This window comes from Crocodylus siamensis, chromosome 1 (assembly GCF_052110815.1).
Source record: "Crocodylus siamensis isolate JL-2025a chromosome 1, ASM5211081v1, whole genome shotgun sequence".
In the NCBI taxonomy this organism is placed as follows: Eukaryota; Metazoa; Chordata; order Crocodylia; family Crocodylidae; genus Crocodylus; species Crocodylus siamensis.
Genome location: NC_143395.1, coordinates 220394216 through 220420685, shown reverse-complemented (window position 1 = coordinate 220420685; position 26470 = coordinate 220394216). Strand labels below are relative to the sequence as shown.

General features: G+C 45.9%; 1 protein-coding gene across 5 annotated transcripts in view; it reads right to left on the bottom strand.

The window, feature by feature from the left end:
• The window catches only part of STXBP5L (syntaxin binding protein 5L), a 389375-nt gene that overhangs the window by 101520 nt on the left and 261385 nt on the right, over positions 1-26470 (bottom strand). For 4 of the 5 annotated variants that reach the window (XM_090057223.1, XM_090057239.1, XM_090057229.1 and 1 more), the window contains exons 17-19: positions 24137-24262; positions 19876-20027; positions 18122-18193 (exon numbers count right to left, since the gene is read on the bottom strand). In XM_090057223.1, the coding sequence (XP_089913349.1) occupies positions 18122-18193; positions 19876-20027; positions 24137-24262 (350 nt within the window). The remainder of the gene's footprint in view (positions 1-18121; positions 18194-19875; positions 20028-24136; positions 24263-26470) is intronic. The other variant, XM_090057213.1, reaches the window with a different exon arrangement.

The window sequence follows — 26470 nt, the reverse complement described above, 5'->3', positions numbered from 1 at the left end:
ATTGTCTATACTCAACATGTTCTATAATTTGCTACTATCCCTCTATTGCAAGTATGATCTCCTACTGCTAAACAACAGTGGGAATGGTAGTGTGGGTTGGCTGCTGGGCCAGAGACAGAAATTACATATACACCAGCATAAGTGAATGGAAACCAGTTCAAATCTGTAACACAACAGAAATTTAGTGCACATAAACTGCTTTCAAAATGGCCAAAACTGGTTCAAGATAAACCTGGATGGATGTAGTATCAGATTTAACTAATTTAATTTACATTGGTTTATTGAACTTCTGTCCCAGATCCCCTCCAGATTCAAGTTAATTCACAGTCCCACCACATCCCAGGATGCTTTGCACCTCCCCCAAAAACCCTCCATTGCAGGGTGGGTGAGCTACTCTTGACCCAAGCCGTCTGCTCCAGCTGAGCAGGGAGGTGTGCTCTAGCACCCCACCTGCTTCTTGCCTGGGCTACTGCAGGCATGTGGCTGCATTTCCAGAATCAAAAGTGTATGTCTGTTTACTTGCTTATCAGTTTAATCTATGCAGTTTAGATTATCCTGAGAAGACTGAATTGCTTCAGCTTCAGGCTTTTTGACTGTCCGTACTTAGCCCTGATGTTTTTACTATGTACTATTTAGACCGGTGTTAAACAGGGGTAGACAATACGGTGCCCATAAAACTGTGCCCGATCTACCATATTTGTTGCTCTTGCTGTAGCTGCATTGGTGCTAGAATACCTGTGGGAGAGTTGCAGGAAAACCCGGGGCATAACTTTTAATTTTTGCACTGTGGATAATGGGGGGGAAGGGAAAGGAGCTTTAGAAATGGCATGGGCTATCGCTACCTTAGCATAAGCTCCCTCAGCATGGGCTACAGCAGTGGCACAGGCTCCCTGGGGGTCTGTCATTTTGGCATGCCCTCTGAATCACTGCCCGAGGGCTGGTGCCCCTTTGCTCCTGCAAGTTATGCTACTGGGAAAGCCTCAGGGTTGATAGAGACTAGAGACACACATCCGTGTACAGACTCTGCACAGGAGATAGTTGCTAGCAAGACTGTAACATTTACGCAGTCAAAGACAATTCAAGACAGGCTCTAATTTTTCAGCTTTCAATTAAATATGGATGCAATCAATTAAGGAAGCATGCTAACATTTAGGCATCAATTGCCGCATTTACATGAAATTGACTCTGCTGTTGTTACTGAGTAGTCATTTAGTACTTGTGTATACAAGTACTACATGACTGCACAATAACCAGAGTTAGCGGTAGCATTGCCGAATGGCTTTTAGGTGACGCTGACTGTGCAGTAGCACATTACTACCGTGTACTAGCTCTGCATCACACTTCGTGCCACATGATGCTACTGCACAGTAGTAGTGAGCTACTGTAAAGTCAGCATCTTGAGTACATGGCCAATGTGACTATGCACTGCCTTTGTCTTGTATGTAAGAATTATGCCTGATATGGGGGATTTCTATGAGTATCTGCTTCAGACTCCATTTTGAACATAGGACTTACTTGCTTTTATTAATGTCCTTTGCTGATATATTTAGACCTTTTTGGAAAGGATGTATTTAAACTAGCAGGGAATTGCTGTCAAAAGTTTAAAACCTAGGTGACTGAAATTGAGGGCACCTTTCAGCTCCTAAATGAAAGTGGACTGGTTTTCAGAAGTGTTGAACACATGAAGATTTTTTCCAATGTAATTAATCAGATAAATTAATGCAATGCATTTCACAATTCTCTAATAAAATGTGACAGACTTGAAGCTTCTCGGAGATATCTTATAAATACTACATATTGCTCTGGCTATCGGGATGTTTATGATATGAATATACTGTGTTAATTTAAGCTCTCTGGGAAAACAATCAGGAAGGAACAGGGGCTTAGCCACTTCAGCAAATGCTTAAAAGCTGTTTACTTTCAGGATTTTCCCTTTACTACCACCTTAGTCTGCTGGACTGATTCTGACCAAAAACGGTAATGCCCAAAAAGAATAAAATGGTTTTAAGTCATTCTAAGGCAGGGCCAGGCAACTATTTCGAGGGCTGCTTGCCGAATTTTAGCAAGCTGTCAAGAGCCGCATGGGTAGCCCCACTCCTTGACAGGTGCCCTGCTACCTGGTTGCCATCTTGGGACCAGAAGTCCCACCCCTAACCTCTGACCTTTGCCACCAAAAGTCCCTCCCCTTGCCCCTGCAAGTACTCCTCTGGGGAAGAGGTTTACCATCTGAGTTACAAGGATTCCCTGGACCAAACAGAAGTTCACTGTTGGTTCCAGGGTGAGAGGGGAATCTAGCTGCTGGCTGTGAGCCTATAGCCAGTTTCCCCTAGCAATGGCCCTTCCTCCCTCCCTGCTGGTCCCTGTTTTCAGAATGGGAGGGGGGAAAGAGAGCTCATTCTAGGGGTTCCCCAGCTGGCGCTAGAGGGTGGGGTGGGTGGATTGGAGCCTTCCCACATTGGAGGGCGAAGGGGGAGGGTCAGATAAGGGTCCAGATCTTCACCCAATCAGCCATTTTTAAGTGGTCTGCAACCGTGCACTTGTTCATGGCTACAGACCACTTTCTGTAGCCAAATCAGATGAAAATTATCATTTCAGCCTGTGCCTTCTGTGGTTATTTCTTGATCATGTAAAAGGCATTTTTTGCAGTTACATGTCAAGGGAAATTGTATTTCTGGATAGACAGCCTTGTGCACACGGACAACTATGCTTGGCTACCTAGTCACACAGACTAAGATACACACTGCCACCTTAGTCTGCTGGACTGATTCTGACCAAAAACGGTAATGCCCAAAAAGAATAAAATGGTTTTAAGTCATTCTAGGGCAGGGCCAGGCAACTATTTCGAGGGCTGCTTGCCGAATTTTAGCAAGCTGTCAAGAGCCGAGTGGGTAGCCCCACTCAGGTCATGGCATATACCTGCACACCTTGTAGACATATAATAGACTTAGGTGTCTGAAAATGGAATGTTCCAAAACCCAGGACTTAGCATCAGACACACAAAATGGCTCTCTCTGTGTCCCTCTTTCGCCTTATAGCTCAATGGCTAGGGCATGCATCTGGAAGTCCGGGATTTGAGGCCCTCCTCACTCAGCAGGGTCTTGAATCAGTCCCTCTCTCAATTCCCAGCAGAGCATACACAGCACCATGGGACAGGGAAGCCATTACATACAGCTTCCCCTGGTGCTCTTCTTAAAGTGAAGTCACTAACACAGTCAGTCACTGGAAAAAATGGATAGTGGGTATAGGGCAGTGGGAAGTTTCTACTTCCCTGAAGGTAAGTGTCCAGACTAGAAAACAGCTCATTTCCTTCCTGGCCAGCAACCACCACACACCCTCTAGCTTGCTTTCTTTTTCCTGTTCCCACACATCTCCTATATACCTCCTCCTTGCCGCTGTACAGGGGGCTAGCTTCAGAAACAACACAGGAGAAAGGGATGGCGAATGGATGATCTGTGGTATATTGGTTACAATATACTATGCCAGAAAATGAGAGAGACCTAGGTTCAAACATTTTGGGGGTGAGGGCTTAGGACTCAAGTTCCCTGGCCTCCTAGGTTAGTGCCCTAGCTGCTCAGGTTTGTGGGGGAAGAGTTGGAAGCAAGTTCTCTCTTCGGTGCAGTTGCACACCACCAAACTGATCCACCTCTGACTCACATGGTCCATCTGGTTCTCAGCCAAAGCCCTGACTGACTGGCTAGGCCTGCACTCTGCTCGTTTTGCTTTACACCTTTTGGCTGAAGTAAAAGTGCCCTCCTTGCAGATGCTCTAGAAGACCACCTCCACACATGACAAACCTTCCCTATGGCAGCTCACTAGATAGACGCTCTCTACCACTGCCTGTTTCTCCATCTGTGGACAGTGATGAAAGTGGCAGGCCTGGCACTCTGCTCTCTCCCCATGTCCAATAAGACCAATGGTTGGAATCTGCTTTGAGATCCTGTCTGGGAAGGTATATGGACAGTCAAAACTCCTAGAAGAAGGTTTTAGACTGGATAAATAGAAAAAATTTCTTCATGGTTTATGTGACCAGACTCTGGACGCATGCTTTGCTGGTGTTATTTGACTCCAGAAGTCTTTCCTGCCCACAGCAGGGGAGCTGGACCTGATGATCGCATGAGGTCCCTTCCAGCCCTAAACTTCTGTGAATTTGTGTAATATATGTCATCATACCCATGTCCTCACCACCTGCTTGGCATGACTTGGAGGAAATGCCTAAAGGCAGCAACACCAGAGCAAGCCCATCCAGCCTGGCGCACCCAGTACAAGCTACCCATCATTAAGGAAACTGGTGACCTCCAGTGGCAGCTGCTGCATGTGGTCCTGGCTACAGGCACTTCTGTCTGTCACTTAGATCAAGTACTGTCTGCAGCCTGCTCTTTCTACACGGAGGAGGAGGTGAAGCCTCTTTTCCACATCTTTCTGGAATGCCTCTGGCTGCAGCTGCTTTTTGCTGCCCTTCTTTGATGACTTGGACTTCTCTGAAGTTGTGTACATTGTCTCTATTCTTTACTGAGTAGTCAAGAGGAACATGACCTGCCTGGACAATTTCCTTCTCAGCTAGGCTAAGCTGGCAATTCTGAAAAGCTGCAGAAATCAGCACCCTTCAGCTCTTCTGTTTCTTGGTCTGGGTGCATGCACATTTGAATTTAGACACTTCACCTTGCCAGAAAACATGGACCAATTTGTTTCATGCTGGATCACTAAAGAGGCAATCTGCAAGGTGGAAGATGGATAGTTGATCCTCCATGTGTAACCCCATGAGGGGCATGGAGAAGGGGGTTTCAGTCTCCAGTCACATGGTTCTCTGTCACTGACAAGTGTTGCATGCTCAGTCCCTCAGAGAGCTACATATCTTTCCACTTTTACCAGTTGTTTTTAATATTTGTATAATAAAGTTTTAAAAAGTCAAAAAACTCCCCCATTCTCTCTCATTTTGTTGCCCAATCTGGGTGCATATGCACAGAATTATAAACCCAAGAACAGAATTCCTCTGGGTACGTAGGTGCCAAAAATGCTCTGTAAATGACCAGGAAAAAAGTCGAATGTCACAAGTAGACGATCATTAGGCATGTGCAAAATGGACCCACATCAGGGACAGTGATTTGATTAGTTGAGTCAGATCACTGTCCCTGATTTGATTTGGCTGAATCCGAATCTGAAGATTTGATGCCGATTCAGCCACAGACACAGCTTTAAAAGTCTTTTCTACATATCTCAAGGTACCAGGTGTGGCTCATGAATGCTGTGATGCTGGGGCAGATGGAGCATCCCACAGGAGCGTGGGGGGGTCCCCTGTGTGCTCGGCAGTGAACCCAGAAGTGGACCAAACTTTCAGTCCACTTCTGAGTCCACCAGGGAGCATGCTGGTGAGCCCTGGCTTGTTGATTGGCCACAGGGGTATCCCGGATGCCCCCCGACCCCGAGGCACCAGTCACCAAGCCAGCGAGCCCAGACCAATGGTCAAAAGGGAGAAACAGGTAAGTGATGGGGGACGGGGCATTGCTGAGACTAGGGGGTCAGTGGGCACAACCGTTGGAGGCCTCAAATGCCTCTACATGAATGCTCGAAGTATGGGGAAGAAGCAGGAGGAACTCGCCCTCCTCCTAGCTGTCACCAGCCCTGACATAGTGGGGATCACAGAAACGTGGTGGGACTCATCGCATGACTGGGCGGTGAGTGTCAAGGGCTATAGGCTATACAGGAGGGACAGGATAGGAAGGAAAGGTGGAGGAGTAGCACTCTACATCAAGGAGGAATATACTTCCTCGTCAATTAGCAAGGGGGCAGAGGGGGGGCACTCTGAGGTGCTCTGGGTTAGAGTAAAAGGCAGTCCAGGGGATAGAGACTTAATGGTGGGAGTCTACTATAGACCTCCCAACCAGGGAGAAGAGCTCGACCAGGAATTCTTAGGTCAGCTCACAGAGGCAGTGAGGGCTAAGGATGTGGTCATCATGGGGGACCTGAACTTCCCAGACATCTGCTGGGAAGAGCAGTCAGCCAAGTCTGACCGCTCACGTCGGTTCTTAGCCAGAGTGCAGGACCTCCATCTAACCCAGGAGGTGCACAGCCCACCAGGGGAGACGCCTTGTTGGACCTGGTGCTGGCCACGGGTGACGACCTGGTGAGGGGGCTGCGGGTGATGGGCCACCTGGGAGACAGTGATCATCGCTTGCTGGAATTCACCATCCAGCGTAAGGTGGCAAAGGGCTGCAGCAAAGCAGAAGCCCTAGACTTTAGGAGGGCTGACTTCAACAAGCTAAGGAGGATTGTTGGGGAAGCGCTGAGGACCCAGAGGGGAAGGGAGCCAGATGTCCAAGGTGAGTGGTTGCTCCTTAAGGAGACGATCCTCCATGCCCAAAGGGAGGTAATCCCAACAAGGGTCAAAGGGAGCAGGAGGGCACATAAACCCCCATGGCTCACTAGGAGCATCCGGGAATGTCTCCTTGCTAAAAGGGAGGCATACACCCAATGGAGGGATGGGGTCATCACCAAGAAGGACTATGTTACAGTCACCCGAGGATGTAGGGGGGCAGTCAGGAAGGCCAAGGCAGAGATGGAGATAGGACTAGCTTCCCGGATTAAGGACAATAAGAAGTCCTTCTTCAAATACACAGGGGGTAAAAAGAGGGTCCCGGGTAATGTGGGGCCCCTGCAGGACACGATGGGCAACTTAGTCATCACGCCAGAAGACAAAGCTAACATATTTAACGATTTCTTTGCCTCTGTCTTCCTAAGTAGGGACCAGTTCAGCCACCTCCCTCCTGGGCCCCCCTCGGGCCCTGGGAGAGACACGCCTGGGCCAGGGGTTAGCGAGGAGTTAGTTAGGGTACTTCTGGAGAGGCTGGACGTGTTCAAGTCCGCTGGTCCGGACGATCTTCACCCTAGGGTTCTACAGGAACTGGCCGAGGTCATTGCGGGACCCCTGGCGCGGCTCTATGAGCACTTGTGGTGCTCTGGTGAGGTGCCAGAGGACTGGAAGAGGGCCAATGTGGTCCCTATCTTCAAAAAGGGAAAAAAAGAGGACCCGGGAAATTACAGGCCAGTTAGTCTTACCTCAATCCCGGGTAAGCTCTTTGAAAAAATTATCCTGGCACACATCCAGGAGGGCCTTGCGGGGGAATGCATGCTCAGGGGCAACCAACATGGGTTCATCAGTGGCAGGTCTTGTCAGACCAACCTGGTGGCCTTTTACGATCAGGTCACCAAATCATTAGACGCAGGGGTTGCTGTGGATGTAGTCTTTCTGGACTTCCGGAAGGCTTTTGACACTGTCTCTCACCCTGTCCTCATCAAAAAGCTGGGAGACTGTGGTATCGATGCCCACACGGTCAAATGGGTCGCCAACTGGTTGGAGGGCCGCACCCAGAGGGTGGTAGTGGATGGGTTCTTCTCGACCTGGAAGGACGTGGGCAGTGGGGTTCCGCAGGGCTCGGTCCTCGGGCCCGCACTGTTCAACATCTTCATCAGTGACTTGGATGAGGGGGTAGAAAGCACCCTGTTCAAGTTTGCTGATGACACTAAGATGTGGGGGGATGTGGGTGCACTAGAAGGGTGCAATAGGCTACAAGCTGACCTTGACAGGTTGCAACGGTGGGCGGATGAGAATAGGATGGGGTTTAACACTGATAAGTGCAAGGTGTTGCACATGGGGAGGAAGAACCGGCACCACACTTACAGGTTGGGGAACTCCCCTCTTGCCAGCACGGAGACGGAAAAGGATCTTGGAGTCGTCATTGACTCCACAATGAACATGGGCCAGCAGTGTGGGGAGGCAGTCAAGAAGGCCAACCGTACCCTGTCATGCATCCACAGATGCATCTCGAGCAGGTCCAGGGAGGTGATCCTCCCCCTCTATGCGGCACTGATCAGGCCGCAGCTGGAGTACTGCGTCCAGTTCTGGGCGCCACACTTCAAGAGGGACATGGACAATATGGAAAGAGTTCAGAGGAGGGCCACTCGTATGATCAGGGGTCAGCAGGGCAGGCCTTATGAGGAGAGGCTATGGGACCTGAACCTGTTTAGCCTCCACAAGAGAAGGTTAAGGGGGGACCTTGTGGCCTGCTACAAACTGCTCAGGGGGGATCAGCAGGTATTGGGGGAGTCCCTGCTCCCCCGTGTGCTGCCAGGAGTGACCAGGAATAACGGTCACAAGCTGGCGGAGGGTAGGTTTAGACTAGATATTAGGAGGCGCTACTTCACAGTCAGGGCGGCTAGGGCCTGGAACCGGCTTCCAGGGGAAGTGGTGCAGGCTCCTAGCCTGGGGATTTTTAAAAGGAAGTTAGATGAGCACCTTGCCGGGGTCATCTCACCCCGGTGCTCTTTCCTGCCAAGGCAGGGGGTCAGACTAGATGATCTACCTAGGTCCCTTCCGACTCTAGCTACTATGAAACTATGAAACAGGGTTCAGCCATCCCAAACGCAGGGCACTGGGAAGGGCTGCAAGGCAGCCCAGCAACAGGCTCCAGGCATCTGCACCAGGGGTGGGGAGGGTCATGTATGCATCCAGAATCACAGCCCAGCAGTTGAATCAATCTATTTGGGGAAGGAACTGTGGGGGGCAGATCAGAGCCCCGGTGGTGAGGAAAGGAGTGGGGCAGAGGTAGGGGTGGGTGGGGCCCGGCTGGGCCAGGTGGTGGGATGGTCAGGGCCTGGATGGCTTGTCCAGGGGTGGGGGGGGCTTCTGTCACTGTGTGCACCCCAGTGGGGGCCCCAAAGGTGCATGTGCCGACCTTCTGTGTGTAAGGTGGGGGCAGCTGCCGCTGAGCACTGCACTTTGTTCCCTGCTGTAGCTGCTGTGGGAGCAGTGCTGTACCATGTGCCTGCTGCCACTGGGTTGCGCCATGCCCCTTGCCTGCCCCATGGTGGAATGTATGTGGCATCACATGGATGTCAGGACAGGGGGAGTGGTGTGCAGCGGTGGCTGCCTCTGCCCCATGCAGAGATGGGGGTGGTGTAGGCCTCTGCCAGGGTGTGCACAGCAGTGGGAGCCCCCCTGTGCCCCTGGATGAGCTGTCCGGGCTCTTGTTGTCCTGCTGCCAGGCTTGGCCGGGGCCCTGCTCACCCCAGCCCCAGCCCCTGCCCCACTCCCTCTGTCACAACTGAGGCCTCAATCTGCCCACCCCCACCCCACAGCCCTTTCCCTTCCCCTACACCCTCCCCTACTGACTTACCTGTGGGGGGAGAAGGCGGGGGGGCTCACACACACATGCTCAGCCCCTGCAAATATTTTTTTTTTCTCCTTCCACCTATGGCTGTCCACTCAAATCACTCCAATCTTAAAATGTAAACTGCACCTGAATCTAAAATAGTCCCTTTTCAAAGGCAGTGTGTATGAGGCAACAGTGGGAACAAACTTTTAAGGTGATGGGAATGGTCTTTAAGTGCTTACACACATGCACACACACGCACTCACATGCTCAGACACCCCCTTCTTTAAGTGACCATTGAAACCTTAATACAATCAAACACTAAAACATTAGGGAAGCATTAATAGATTCTGCACAAGTTCCTCTATAGTACTCATCACTGCAGCATCTGAATGCTTCACAAATATTTATTAAGTTAACTCATTATTTTTGCTGCCCACTATTTCTGTGCAGTCTTGGGGTAGCTTTCTTCCTATGTTACATGTAGGGAACTGAAATAGAGGGAAAGATTAAGAGCAAAAGATTTTACTAACTTAATATGGCTGGCCGGTAGCTCCTTGCCACCTGTCCCACTTACCCCCTCTCCCTGCCCTGCTCTTCAACCACAGGGCTGGTGGGGGAGGAGAGGGGCTGGATCTGGGTGCATGGAGGTAGCAAGGGTTACAGGGAACCTGGCAGCAGACAGGGAGTAGGAACCTCCCCCACACTGCTCTGGCCACTGCCAGTCTCAGAATAATTAATGGTGGCAGGATGGTGATCTGGGGTGGAGGGGCCAATGGAGGGCAGATGGGATAATCAGGTTGGCTGATTCAGCGGGTAGAAGGGGAATTCAGGAAGCAGTGGGTGGTCAGGGTGGCAGGGTATTGGGGCAGGGGGTGGTAATCAAAGGGCAGAGGGGACCATTCAAGGGCCAATGGGGGTGGAGGGACTGGGGCAAGCAGGAGGGTGATATGGCCAGTATGGGAGGGGGGAATCAGGGTGGCAGGGGGGCAACCCAAGGATGAAAGGGTTGATTTGGCAGACAGAGGGGGTACCAGCTGGCAGATCTCTGTCCACCTGAGATGAAATCACAGATCTCTACCCACATACCCTCCCTCACCTTCTTTCCCCTTGCACTCCTGCCTTCCTTTCCCCAGGTCACCTCTTTGTTGTCCCCCTGCTCTCCCTCACCCTTTTCCCATCCCTCCCAGTGCATTTACTACCCCAGCTGTCCCCAGGATTCTATCATTGCAGAGTCTTGGATGATAGCTAGTTCACCTAGGAGTGATGCCTCCTGGGATACTGAAGGAGGTTTTATCTCAGTTAAACAGTCAGAAGTTAACTTGAGCTAAATAGCACAGCTCAAAGATATTCCTTGCCCAAACTGGAATAACTTCAAGATGCCTGGAGGGCATTTAGGACTTGTTAATGAGTCTTAATGAGCAATCATGCAAATTTGAAATGCTCTTAACATGATCCAATTGTAAAGTGTAATCTCATCCATAATTCCTACAGTATTTAGTATTATGCAACATTCATTGGGATCAAAGTACATGTCCCACTGGCTGTGGAGAGGAGTGTCCTCCATGCACACAGACTTTTTATCCAGTTACCCTGATTCCTCCAGTCTGTTCTTTTCTCCCTCTCAACTCTTTATCCTAGTTTCATTCTCTACACCTGTCTAGTTCTAGTCTCCCCTCTTCAGGCTTCTCGCACCTCTCTAGTCCCTGCACTCTTTGTCTCATACCATGGTACTTTCTGCTCCAACTCCTGGCTCCCTCCACATTCCGGTCTTTTTTACCTTCCCAATCCCTACAAGCAGACCCTTACCCAATCTGTCTCTCTCTCCTGTACTTCATCCCCCTTGGCTTTCAATCCCTTCTTGCATGCCTTGACTTCTTGGCTCCCCATGACAGTCTCATTCTTCCCATCATTTAATCACTGTCTGTCTTCCCAACTCCACTGCTTCTCTGCTCACTCCCAGTTTTTTGCTTGGCCAGTCCAACTCTCACCTTGGTGCCTAACTCCTAGCTTCTGGGTCCTCCCCCTTCCCTCCTTCCACCAGCAGCTTCTGGTCTCAGTCTTCCTCTGTGCCCATATCTGTCTAAATCCCTTCTTTTTCAGCCAGCTGTGGCTCCTGTGCACTCAGCATTCAATCAGTCATAGTGGGCATCAGCAGAGAGATCACTGAGGGGACAAGAGAGATAGGTGCCTGGCTCTCAGTTTCAGTATCTGGTCTTAGCCTAGGTGTCACTACAAATTACAGTTATGAAAATATATTTTACAAGGCAACCTTAAGACCTGTACTGAAACCTGGTAGCAATGCTTATAACAAAGACAGCTAAAGCTCTCAGATAAATAACAGCTGGTTTTCTTATGCTGCAGTCCAAATCAATCTTAGAAAAGGATTTTAATGAGCACAAAGAAGCTTCATGATATCAGAGACAAAATGTCCAGGGGGAAAATTAACTCAAACTGTTGTGCTATATATAGAAAAATAGAAACAGATATAAAAAAAAAAAATCAATCAAAGATGAGTTTTTTAGACCAGATTAAAAATGATGTTTTGATCCTATTTCTTTCTGTTTGTATTTTGCATCCGTATTTATATTTAATTATACAGTATCTAATACCCTCTTGATGTTGTAAAAAACTACTATATCGATCACCAAATACTTATTTCATCCTGTCAAACTTAAGCACTTCTATATTAACATGTTCTTAAATTGCTTTTTGAAGTAATAATTTGTTAGAAATAAAAAATTAAGTATTATAATCTTGTTACATAGTAATATTTTAAAAAGTAGTTTGGATTTCAGTTCCTAAGAGTTTAAGTCTACAGAAGCTTGTCATGTGGGTTTTTTTCCTATTGCTCCATCTATGGAAGCATTACAGAACCAGCTCTCAGTTACAGTTATTCCTCCCAGTGTAATTGTGCTATAAACTAAATTAGCTGTCCCAGACTGAACATTTCTGGAGATATAGATGATCAGTAGAAGTTCAGGTCAGATTGCCTGTTATGCACGCATATCTTCCTGAAAAATCCAAAGAGGGTTACAAACATTGCTTCTAATGCAGTGAAGAACTTAATGTGTGTGCTTAAGCACTCCCTGTTCAACAGAGAAATGAGCTGTATTCAATTCGGATTTGGCTTGAATCGGGGACAAGGATTTGACTAATTGATTCGGTTCACTGTCCCCGATTCAATACGGCTGAATCCGAATCTGAAGATTTGATGCTGATTTGGAGAATCAGCTGTTTGGCCACAGAAATGGCTGTTTTTTCTATATACCTTTCTACATAAATTTTTTTCTACATACCTTGAGGTAAGAGGCGTGGCTCGTGAATGCTGCGATGGTGGGGCGGATGGTGCGTTGCACAGGATCATAGGGGGGGCGCCCTGCACCTCCCCAGCTCAGCGATCAGCTGCAGGGGGACCCTGGGTGCCCTCCCCAACCCAGGAGGCACCAGTCGCTGAACCACATTCCCCTGTATGCTCCCTGTGGACCCATGAGTGGACCAAAAATGCTTCCGGTCCACTTCTGGGTCCACTGCCAAGCACGCTAGGGACCCCCCACTCCCTGTGCTCCTGTGGGACGCTTCATCCACCCCAGCATCTCAGCATTCACAAGCTACCTGTTACCTTGAGGTATGTAGAAAAAACATTTAAACCTGTCTCTGTGGCTGAATCGCTGATTCTCTGAATCAGCATCGAATCTTCAGATTCGGAGGGTTCCGATTCAATTTGGAGAGATTAAAGGGTCTCCTGATTCAATTCTGATTCAGAGATTCAGCTGAATTTGGCTGAATCTCCACCAAATCGAATCAGGGACCGAAGCTTTGTACAGCTCTACTAAATACTTTAATTCAATATGACTTAAGCAGCTGCTTGCATTTTTCCTGAACTGAGATCTCTGTGAGCCTATCTATTTAGCTGACAGTGTTACACAGTCTTGAGACCAACAAGGGGGTAGGGCACAGGTGTATACATCATAACAATGTTCTGCTTTTATGATCATTCAGGTCTATTTTAAATCTGGTAATATTAAGACTATCTTGAAAAGACTGCAGCACTTATGGAGGATCGATAATGAGAGAACCAAGGCTATACTTATAATTTTCTGACCCCAAACCTATGTTCTCTCACTGTTGACCACCTCTTGTCATGTCTCTGTGATTACTTGCCTACAAACAAAAAAAAGGCCCAGATCCTTTTTCACTTGTAAGAGTTTATCTATAGCGGGGTGGACAAAATGTGGCCCACCAGGTCATTCTATCTGGCCATTCTATCTGACCCCTAAAAAATTTAGCAAATGAAGACTTATCTGCCCCGGCTGCCTGTCATGCAGCCCTCGATGGCTTGCCAAAACTTAGTAAGCGGCCCTCTACCCAAAATAATTGCCTGCCTCTGATCTACAGCATGGCAGAAGCATGCTCCAGTTAAGATGGACCTAACAACATCCTACCTACCCACTAGGCCTGTGCAAATAGGGAAGTATTTGGTTTGAATTCGGCCGATTTGGAGGACAATGATTCAGTTTGGAGATTCAGATCACTGTCCTGAATCGACTTGGCCGAATCAGCTTTGGAAGATTCGGTGGTGATTCAGAAAGATTCGGTGATTCGAATTGGCTGGGGAGAGGCAGGCACACCTAGGCAGCTGTGCCTGCCTCTCCCCAGGTGGAGCAGAGCTGAGGGATAAGCCCCCACAGCTGCCCTGCCTGGCCCTATCCTTCACTCGGCCTCAGCCTCCTGGCACTTTTTTTTTCTTTTTCTTTTTTTATATAAAGCTCTGCACTCACCAGGTGCAGAAGCAGTGATTGGGGCCTCTGGGTACTGGTGTCAGAGTCCCCCCACGCAGTGCAGGGCACCAGGGGTCACCCCCTCGACCTGGTACCCATGCAACAGTTGCCCCATGGTGTGGGTGCATTGCAGCTTGGCAGGGCACTGTGTTCTGTCTGGGAGCTAGGGCTGCTGGGGATTAGTGCTGCCGGGCTCCAGCTGACACATGGAGCCACCCCCACCTCCCAGGTGAATCAAACCAGCGGCTGGGGAATTGAACCAGTTCAATTCCCCAACTCCCTGTTCGATGCCCCAGCTCCCTGTTCATTTCCCCAGCCCCCAGTTTGATTCTCTAGCTCCATGTTCCCCGCAGCCCTAAGTTCAATTCACCTGGGAGCTGGGGCAGCTCCACGTGTCAGCCAGAGCCCAGCAGTGCTCAGTTCCAGCTCCCAGACAGTGTGCGGTGCCCTGCTGAGACACAATGCACCCACACCATGAGGCAGCTGCTGCTCAGGTGCCAGCGGGTGGGGCGATCCCCACTGCCCCATGCTGCACAGAGGGCTCTCCCTCCAGTGCCCAGAGGCCCTGATCGCTGCTACCAGAGCTGGTAAGTGTGGGGCTTTTTTTTTTTTTTTTAAGTCCTGGGAGTCTGGGGCCAGGCATGGGATAGGGCCAAACAGGGCAGCCTTGGGGGGGTCTCCCACAGCTCCTCTAGCTGTGCCTGCCTCTGCCCCAGCAGGAGGTGCTGCGGGGGCTATGCCCTGCTGGCACAGGGTGGGGGGGGCACAGATAGCTCTGGATGGCAGTAGGGCATAGCCCCTGCTCCCAGTGCTGCCACGCCCACATCAGCACTGGGAGTGGGGGCTGTGCCCTGCCACCACTTGCTAGCCGGGGCTGGGGGGGGTACAGGATGCAGGCATGGTAGTGCTGGGAGTGGGGGCTATGCCCTGCTGCTGCTTTCCCCCTTTTTCCCAGAGCCAGCCACGCCCATCCTGCCCTGCCTGTCCCAGCTGGGTGAGTGGCAGCACGGCAGAGCCCCCACTCCCAGCACTGCCATGCCCACATCTTGTGCCCTCCATCGTCCTCCCCAAGTACCGCCCCCCTACTTTAGCTGTGCAGCTTATCCCAGCCCCAGCCCCAGCCCCAGCCCCAGCCCCAGCCCCAATTCCTCCTTCCCTCACACTTCTTCCCTCCCCCAGCCCCAACAGATTTACCAGCTGCTATCAGCTGCCTGTTTATAGTCTATGGCCAAATCTCCAAATCAGCTGAATCTTTTCCGGAAGCTTTTTGAAGCATATGAATCAATTCGGAGCTTTTACTTGGTCTCCCAATTCTATTCGGATTCAGAGATTTGGTTCCTGAATCAGGCCAAATCTCCTCCAAATTGAATCGGCTACCAAAGCTTCACACAACCCTACTATCCACTCCCATGGGCACCGAAGCTTCACACAGTCCTACTACCCACCCCATGGGCACGCTCCAAACCTGGAAATACACTGTAATTGGTTCAAAATGGAGTTGTCTACTTGCACAGTTTTGTTTTTGTTTTTTCATGAGGCATATCACACCTGAGCTCAGTAACTACTTGGGCTTCTAATCTGTCTGGAGGTGCATGTGTTGGTATTTGAGCTATATTGACCTATAAAACTTGGATCTGTGGCTCCCACCTTAAGGGTTGGGACACTCTTGATTAGAGTCCTTAGACTTGTCTGTCTGAAAAGTCTTTGCCTTTGAAACACCTTTCAAAATTATCTTAATTTTTTGACTCTCATGACACTTTGTAAGTCTGTTTATTTTCTTGGTGATTTGTCTAATTGGATGGTCTGAAGGAGACTGATTTTCTCTCGCAGCTTGGTGAGTTCTTTGATATTTTATTAGCAATTATATGTCACTACAGCTGTGGTAAATATGTGTGTTTTTATTTTTATACTCATGTATATATACAGAGGCAGCTAACAATGCCAGTACATCTAGAGTGTCAACCAACAGCAGCCTCAGCGTATCCAGTCTGTGCTTCTCCAACAACTAAAAGTGTGCTTTTCCTCTCCACTTATGAGTGAGGAAATCTCTCACCATATCCTCCTCAAAACCATCTCTTTTGTAAGGTACGTGGTAGAGTACAATCTGAGAATGGCTTGGCATGTGGAGGCCTGGTATTGCTACTACTGACTGGCTGAGAATTTGTACATTCTATTTATTTGTGGTGCTGTCTCTGCCACCCAAGCCCTGCCAACATCTTTGTCTCATCTGCCAGTCATGTCTTTGAGGAAATAAGAAATTTTGAGTGGTTGACTGTTATTAACTATATTGCTTACAGATGTAAAAAAAAAATGGTGCTTTACTTTACGCTTGGCGTGCTCCCACACCAAGCACAGTGCATGCCCAGAAGAGGCACAGTGTTACTTTGACCCAAATGGCCTAACATCTGTATAGATCGGGTGCTTCAGCAGGGCTTTTCTGGCACTTTTACCTAATAGCTGATTGAATTAGCTTTAGATAAGAGCACCAAAAAGCCCCGCAGAAGTGCATGACCTCTACACAGACACTGGGGAGCCGGGCTGAACTAACCTGATGCTTCTTTTGGTAAAGCAGGGGGGAGGGGGGAGGGTGTTGTTTGTTTTTTCAGGTCAGTGCCCTTTGTTTTTATAGCATGTACCGTAATACAGATATTAAATAATATAAATAAAAACAAGACATTATAAAGGGACAGTGGAGGCAGCTGATGAAGGGAGCTTTCAGCCAGATGCCTGAGTAACCGAAGTACTAGCCTGTATGTAAGAAACAGGTTCTTGTAACTTAGTGCTGATAGGTTCCAGGGGATTGTTCTTCAGAGGGGAGGGGTCTTTTCGGATTTATGTGCTGGTGTTGAAAAGAAGACAGTACATTTTTATCTGGGAAAACATTTACATCCAGGGTATACAGGAAGTCAGAGTAGATGATCATATTTATTCATTTGGCTGTAGTTCCTATGAATCCTATCTTGAAACACCTGTGGCAGCAGCCTGTGTTTAGTTACAGACTTGAAGTGACATTAGCAGGAGTTGGGAAATGATGGTTTAAGACATTCTATATGATTTCTTTAACAAGTTACCAATTTTATAACAGGCCTAGTACTTTTAAAGACAGGTTCACTTTTTTAAAATGTGATAGTCTTAGTTCCTTTCAGTACAAAAAACCCTGGTTTGATACTATGAACTGAAATTTGCATGGAGAGCAGGAACAGAGCTATCAGCTTAGAGAAAAGAAACAGAACTTGTAGTGTAAACACAGTACTGGATCATAATGGATTTGTGCACAAAGACTTGCTTTAGATTCAAAAAATGATCCCCCTTTGTTACCTTACCCAGCCCTGAGTACTTGGCTTGTTCAGTTATTCACAAAAAACTAGTTTAAAAAAAGATGAGCAAGGGGTATCCTAGGGACCTAATTAACTCTTAGCCGTTCAGTTGAGTGCCACATAAATAGGCCAGCTAAAAGACTTTTTTAAAATATGAAGTAGAACTTAGTATATTATATACTTGGCATACTTGATATCAGATATTAATAGCTATATTTTATATACTTTATATCTTCAACACATGTTATGTACATTGACTGAATGGATCTTCACAACCCTATGTGAATGTACGTAAGTGTACATTCTCATTTGGCAACAGAGAAGCCAAAGATCAGAGTGAAGGATGAGTTGTCCACAGACGTACAGAAAGTCACATTAAGAGGCAGGAGCAGAATTTCTGAATTCCTGGCTCCCAGTCCAGTGCTTACTCCTTTAGACCACACTGCCCTTCTAAGAGAGTAGAAGAGTCACTTTATTTACAAGGATACTAAGGTAACGAGTCTCAAAACAAGGGATGTTTCATATAAGTAGATGCATGTTGAAAATGAACACAAAAACAATGGATATCATTATCAGGACGTTAATATTATTGAATAATCACTTCCAAGGCCTGATAAGCAGCGTGAAAGTCAATGGGATTTTGTCATTGACTTCACTGGTAGAAAAAACAGACCTGAAATGTTTGTGTAATAAAGAAAGATAATAGAATTTTCAAAACTACATATGATTTACATTTCTTCTTAAATAAAATTTTAAAGATTTGCATGCATGCTGAATGTGTTTAAGGAAACACATTACGGAGCACAAACATATGGGTTTAAGTCAGGCGTATTTCTGATCATGATAAAGCTGTTTGCCTAACCTTTATAGGACTTACTCTGATAGGAAGTACGGATCCGTTTCGTTAAATCAGGATAAAAGTTAGACAGCCCACGCATGCAAAAGTTGTCTTTGGAACATGCCAGTACACCAGCATCAGCAGCAGGCAGAGGAAAGAGAGAAAAAACAGTCTAAAGTGAAAGGAAGTGATATCATAACCAGCATCTAGAACAGCCAAGGTGAAGAAATTTCAGCAGATGTTTACCTTCAGTTCAGAAGATATAACAAGGAAAATAAATAATCCAAAAAAGTAAAGGATGTGGGATGGATGGTGAGAAAGCAGCTGAGGTTTTATCCATGTATATCATTTTTAAGAGTGGTCTAAAAAAGGCATCTTCTTTCCATTTGGTATTTATAAAGATAGGCTCCATTCTAGCAGTACAGCACATCTGGAATGTTGCCCTAAAGGAGTAGCCAAGGTTCTCCCTAATATGGATAATCCTCAGGTGGTGAAAAGCTAGTACAGTCTCCTCTGCATTACTCATCTTCCCCTGCCTATGTAATTTCTGCAGTATTTGGTTGTAGCCTCAGTAACATAGAGAAGCTTGGGACTGGCTAAGCCATGTAAAGGGAGGGAAAAATTAAAACTGCCTTCTCTTCTGCTCTGCTTCGCTGTGCCAAGTTTACACCATCTTTACATTTGTCACAGCTGAGAATCAAGTCTGATATGTTTAAATAATTGTAAAATGAAATAATGTGATTCTTCAGGGACAGAAATAGAAACCAATGATTTAAGTTTTTCTCTCTAAGCTTTAATTGTTCAGCGTTCAATCTTGTTTCCAATGCGGTTATTAGCAAAATGTTTGCTGATTCCAATGAAAACACGATTGGGTGGTTAGGCAGAGAGCATGTTTTTGAATGTTTACTTGTCATGAGCTATTAATACACTACAATTCAACTGTGCAAAATTCATGACTAGACTACAGTTCTCATGTAAAACTGTTCCTTTATGTAACTTTAACAACTGCCTATCAATAAGACCTAATTGTGTAAATATAAAATACCTGTAGATACACACATAATTTATATATAAAATACTATTTTTTCTAATTTTCTGACCCACATGGAACTTTTGGATTTATAGAAATGCAAGACAAAAAACTAATTGTATTGGTGGAAGCCCATTTCCATTATGCAATGCATAACTATGGCTACAGTGCTGTAGCATGTGTTTCTTGACCTTAAACAAACAAAATTTTCATAGACGGATTTGATAAGATTTGGTTAGTATCTCCAGAGGAAAAGAATGAATACAGCTCTTCCTATTTAAGCTGTTTCTGCTACCTAATGCACATGCCAGCTAGAATTCTGTTACCTGGTCCTTCAATCATAACTATTTATTTAAATACAACTAGTTTGGTAGAGGTTATATATAGGATTTAAATTCAGATCTTACTTATTGGTCTGAAGCACTTGGCAAGTGGAAAAAAGGCAGCATAGTCATAGAGCACATAATGAATTTGCTAGCAAAGAAACAACCAATTATTTTTTTCCTTACAATTTCTCAGAGAATAAGTTAGGGAGATTACTTACTGACCTCCATCCCAGACAAATTTCATTACATTTGTAATGAAGTAACGTTTTGTTTCTGCATAAGTGTTGGTACCTATGGAACAATCAGATTTCTTTCTGCCATTCTATGTATCCCATTGGCTGGCAGATTATCATGCATTTCAAAAGCACTACAAAAAGCTGCAGGCAAGAAAACCAAGACTGAGTAAGACTCACAGCAACTGTGCTTTTTTTCCCTACCTGCGGCGAACTGCTTGCTTTTGCGCGGAGAACGGGGCTGACGCTGATATGGATCGCTTGACCCGTACAAGTCAATGGTTCCCATGCTCAGCAACACTGTCTTCTGCATAAAATCCACAACAGCCAAACCATTGCAGTTTCCAAATGCAACTCTGAGAAAAGAAACATTCCTCCCAGATATTACACTTGGGTTTTGTACAATAGAATTCATACAAAAAAAATTAAAACAGCCACTATTGTGAACTATGCAAATAATTTTCTCATAAGATCTTATCTTCAAACCTTGAAGCTTATACATTATTTTATAGACCTGAACTGTAACAAACTTGCATCCCAAAATGCTGCCATTAACATTACACAAATTAGATGCAGATTACCTTAATCATGCTGCATAGTTTATTGCTATCATAATATGCAAATATTGCCGTGTGCACCAATATGGTTGTAATAATTAGAATCATGGCAAATAATGACAAGTTAAAGTGTACAAATCATAGGGTATATATAATCTATGAACAAATACAGAAAGTAATGATACCAAGGTAATGAAACCAAAACCCTGAGAATATTTACAAAGTCTCAGCCCAGCTACAGTCTGTGAGGTCAGTCACTCACCTCCTCATACTCTCTCCCCTGGGGTATGGAGTTTGAGTAGGGCTTTGTAGCTTGTGCAAGAGCACCCAGGCTCTGGATCCTGTTCTGGGTGCAGGGGAAGATGGGCCTAGCTGTTTTGCTTCTTCATCTGTCTAACCTGGGAGGACCTTAGCTCCTGTCTCCCATGAAACAAGCACTCCACCCCCTTTCTTCTCCTGCCCTGCAGGGTAGGTTGGCTTTAGGGGAGACCCTTTGACTCCGCTCTTCATGCTGTACCCGCGCATCCCATCCTTCCCTCACTAGTAAGACTAGACAAAATAAATTCATAGTGCTGCTTCTGTCACACAACCAGATCACAGCTGGATTGAGGCCCTGCTGCACAGCAGTGGACTGCTGCTGCCTCATGGCTGGATCACCCTGCACACTGGATTGGTCTCATGCTGCACCCACCCTGTGCACTGGATCTAGCCCATGCCAGCTGGATCCAGCTTGCAGACAGACCTGATGCAGCCCATCCAGCCTGCAGGGAAAAAAGGTCAGGCACCACTGAATGCAGATTAATCAGCTTTGTCTGGTTACTAACAGCATTTTTTCCAACAAAATGCAAGAGACCTCTAACTAGTCTGAGGAGACCAATTAAGCTTTAGTCAGGTATTTCTTATTTGGTTGTTCTTATTACTTCTAGATCTCTTTTACAACTTATCAGTCCCTTCAAATATTAGGTAGTTGAGGTTTCATATGCATTTTGGGAAGACAGAAAATTCGCCTCGAGTTACTTACACATGGGTAGTGCTAGTAGAATTTGGGGGCATCATTTAGTAATAAGAAACATGTATTGAGTAGTTCAAAAGAAACCAGTGTAGCTATGTACTTTTTTTTAACTTTGGAAGTAGGAAAAATAAAAGATTATAATTGGACAGCATGAAAGGCACATTTGTGAGCTAAAGGTCACAAACCTTTTTAAAATGGCAAAAGTATCTTTCCCCTTTCTTTGCACCTGAAAATGGGTTTCTCTCACAAATTTTTCAAAAGACCTCGATCCACTCTCTTATGCAGAGAATCAGACCTGGGGAACTTCACCCAGTCAAAAGCAACTGCAGAAAAAAATTATTTAGATTGACAATGGCTTAACAAAATGAGTGAGGCTCTTCAGCTTTATAATTCTAACTATAAGAAGAAAAGCATAGTAAAGCTTTGAAAAAGAAAAAAGCATTTAGAGGAGAAGATTACTACTGACAGACTTCAAGGCAAATTAATAATGACTCTAATACATGTACAGTCATAAGCTTAATAAAAGATTCAGGGTAAATTTATTATTTCCCATCAGTTACTGCACTTATTAACTTTTTTAAAAAGCATGTAAAAAAGCTGAAATTTTCATGGCAAAATACATTTAACTTCTTAAAACAGATTTTTTTTTTGGTATAAGGAATAAAGGCTTATGCTCTTAATTAATTTTCTATGTTTCATAAAAGCAGTACTAACCCTGATAAGCCTTTCTGAATAATCACTATTTGGATGGGCTGAGAACCAGGTGCACGCAATCTGGTCATTAATTTTCAGGAAATGTCCCCAGTGGGTCACTATTTATAATGAATTTCATGGTTTTTGTATATCTTTACAGATTTTCTAACATAGCTGCATAATTTTGGCACATTTTCTTTTTTTCTACTTTTATAATATGAACAAGTAATTTGATGATTCATGTTGATTGCATGAAAATAAGTGTAAATATTTCTAATTTCAAGCTTGACAAAGCTCAGAGTAAACAGAATTAAAGTACATTGAATTTCACAATGTCTCAGCTGCTTTATTGTTTCAAGCTTTGTATTTCTATCTGCTTTAGATCTGCTATCTCTTCTTATGGAAATCAAAGGATTTATTTGGACACTGAAAGTAAAAATCCACTACACACAGGCAAAACTTAAATTCTTTCAACTCATTCCCCATCAAAGGCAACAATGTCAAATCAAACAAGAGAACTACTTAGCAAAAAGATAAAATTACAGCACCAAGTATTGGTGGAGATTCTATACATGCTAACCATTGCAACTCTGGTCAATCTATGATTATAGATAAGTGTAGGCACACATCAATCCTATGGATCATGGTTATGTGTAAGAGGTCTAGTCAGGTCTAGCCTGATGAATTTACGTGTACAGAATCCTCTGACCATCATACCCACACCTTTGACACACACACCTAGGTAAGAGTATGGAGGAGTAGAGGCTGCCCTAGATCTAGTATCTACCCCTTAGACCATTGAGACAGAATCCAAAGGCCAGACCAAGTCCAGATGGTCAATGCCTTGATGACTGTAGCTTCTGCCAGAGAACAAGAGATAAGAACTGCTGCTGACTGCCTAATGCCTCAGCATGGGCACATTTCTGTCTGGGTGACGTCCCTTCACTTTTCTCCCATGAAGGAATGCCCACAAGGCAGTGGGGGCTACGGTTCTGAGGCACCCTATACTTCCTTTACTCCAGAGGTTGCAACATCGTGGTATTTTATAGAAGCTTTCCTGCCACAAGTAGCCCCACCGTGTTGCCACCAGTCCCTCCAGGCAGATGCAGTTCATGGTCAAACCCACGACATGTAACCTTACAATAAGTATAAATATTGTAAGCAGCCTTATACAAAACTGAGAGCAATTATAAAATAGCAACAGTCTCAGACTATGCCAAAATGACATGGCCATTTTGCCAGGCTGTGAGGCTAGAGATCAAAAGATCATTAAAGAGTTAAAAAGCCTGCTACAGATCTGGAGGAGCTGAAAACTTTCAGCAGCTACTGAGGGATATGGGCACTAATGGGGAAAAAATATATAGATGGAGGTCTTTCCCAGAATCGGGGGAGAATAAGCTTAGGGACAAGCTTGCCATATGTATACCCTATTTTATTGTTTTAAGGTTTTTTCCTCTGAAATGCTTTCATTTAATAAATAATACTTTATTTAGAAGAGGCTGTTTGGTCACTACTTACCACTGTCACTGCTCCTGGAGAAGCAAAAGAACTACAACTATAGGTATGTGACTTATGTTAGACCTACTGAAGGAATAATAGTTAGCCCCCAAGGGAGAACTGCAAACTAGAGTCCTGTTTAACAGCTGGAGAATTCCATGATTCGGCACAGCTTGGTAATGGCTCAAAGCCGGAGACCTACAAAAGTATGCACTTTGCAACTCCAGGAGGCGAGAAGTGCTGTTCACCTTGGTTCTGTGACAAATGCACTGTGGCAAGGCATAATTAAAGGACGGTCTGGATTCCATGAATAGAGAATTACTTAGTGTTTCAAGACAAAGAAATGAATTTATATTAATACACGAGACATGGCTGAAATTTTCAAAAGGGCCTCAGCCAGCCAAGTGACCAACTTCAACTGAAAGTGAGGGAGAGGTGGGCTCTCAGGTCCCCTGAAGCTCTTTGAAATGCCTGTCAATGCTCTGACTTTGTAGTAATATCTTCTCCACCACAATCAAACTTGCAAAACCTTTTTCCATATGTGAGTTAGTTATCCTAGCAGTCTTTTCCCTTAAGATCCAGGTTCAGGAATCTTGTTTTTCATGTGGACTCTATGTGGGGCAGGCAACTCTGTAGTATACCTGAAATGTATATGGCATGATTGAGTAAAGGATAAATCAGTACAATGCAATCTTTAGTTACTTACAATCCATAAGCAGAGCTTACGGCCAGACTGGTGATCTGTTGTGGAGGCTCACCATCCACCCACACCAACTGAATGACAAGGTCTGCTTGATACCCAGGAGGCATCCGTACGGGTCGAGTCTTAACACTAAGAAGAAAAAGGGAAACAAAGTAGAAACAAAATAAACAAAGCAGCCCATGATGACAGAAACCATGAAACACACTGAGGTATCTGGAATCCTAATGCTCATAAGCAGTTCATAGACTCCATTTGTCCCTCCATCTCAAGAAAATCTATTCCTTAACCCTTTTAATCCTTTTAGAACAGTTACCCAATCCCAGATCCAGTCTCAAAGACTGAACGGATTCCTGCATGGCTGCCTATGTAGTTTGGTGTGGTTAAGCGTTCTTTCTTTATGGTTTGCCAGGGCAGGTGCAGTGACCTGCAAAGCAGGATCCTGAAGCAGGAGGCTGTTCGAGTTACGCATCCTGCAGCAGCCGAATCTCCAAATCAGATTTGGCCAAATCAAATCAGGACAGTGATTTGAATCACTGAATCGAATCGCTGTCCCCTGAATCGGCCAAATCCAAATCTGAAGTGAATACTAGCCACTTCGCACAGAGCTTACTAAACACTGTGAAGTAATACAGCAATAGAAGGGGGCAAATAGGCATCTTAGAATGCAATACTACTACTACTACTACTAACATCACCACCATTACTACTACTACTAATACTATAGTATAAATTTGATGCTTAAAACATGCTAATGTCTTCCAGAGCACATAGAGTGCTGCACAGCATCATAAAAACACAGTTAATATAAACACTCAGAGAAAACCCAATAAGGTTCATCCTACAAAACACAAGTCTAAATGGGTGGTGCTGGAGAAGGTGTAAGTACAGTACAAGCATTGGTCATAATAAACTACTCCTTTTATATGAAAAAAAGTCTTAATATACATTTCTTCTCTGAAAATGACTATAAAGACAATGTAGTTCTGGAAGTGAAACAATTTTACTGAGATTCATTTTTTTGTGACAACTTCATTTGCAAACATGAATTTGGCCTAGAAATGTGGATCTTCCACAGTCAATAGAAGACCATAAGGAAAAAACCCTCAGAATTCCATTCCACCAGTCCCATTCCAGCCTGATGGGATTTTGTCTCATTACGGTAGAAACAGTCATTGCCGAATGAAGCAGATCAGCTGTGCTGCAGCAGAGGTGATCTGCTTGCTCCACTGGTCAAAGCACGTGTTGCCCCTTGTCCTGTCCTTGGGGGTGTGGGACAACAGGTGATGTGATCTTCCCAATTTTCCTGCTTGGCCAGACCTGTCCCTCATGGGTTTGGCCGAGTGAGGAAAAGCCCTTCCCTGCTCATCCAGAACTGCTCCCTTGCAATCACAGAGCATGGGTCTGGTTGTGCAGGGAAAAACCTCACTTTCCCCACTCAGCCAGACCCGCTCCTGCAATTGCAGGGGGCAGGTCTGACTGAGTGGGGAACCTACACTTCCTATACTTCCCCACTTGTGGAGAGGTACCCCAAATTCCCTGGGATGCCTCTGTATAAGTGGGGCAAATGGGAAGGTACAAGCTGCCTGGGGTGGCTCATACTTTCCCACTACAGAACTAATACAACTTCATAAAGGATAGCAATGTCTATTTGCTCCTATTTGTTTCCACCCCTAGGGATCCAGCCCTCCTCTGGACCCTCTCCATGTTGTCCACATCTCTCCTCAAGTGCATTGCCCAGAACTGGACACAGTACTCCAACTGCGGCCTGACCAGTGTCGCATAGAGGGGGATGATCACCTCCTTGGACCTGCTCAAGATGCATCTGTGGATGCATGACAAGGTATGGTTGGCCTTCCTGACTGCATCCCCACACTGCCGGCCCACGTTCATCTTGGAGTCAATGATGACCCCAAGATCCTTTTCCACCTCTGTACTGACAAGAAGGGAGTTCCCCAGCCTGTAGGTATGGTGCCGGTTCTTCTTTAATGAGAATGGGGTGAGAGACAGTGTCGAAGGCCTTCCGAAAGTCCAGGAAGACTATGTCCACTGCTCCCCCTGCATCTAAGGATTTGGTGACCTGGTTGTAGAAGGCCACCAGGTTGGTCTGACAGGACCTGCCGCTAACGAACCCATGTTGGTTGCCCCTAAGCATAATCTCTCCTGCTGGCCCCTTGTGGACATGTGCCAGAATAATTCTCTCAAAAAGCTTACCCAGGATCGAGGTAAGAATGACTGGCCTATAGTTTCCTGGGTCCTCCTTCCTCTCCTTTTTGAAGATGGGAACCACACTGGCCCTTTTCCAGTCCTCTGGTACCACACCAGAGCACCACGAGTGCT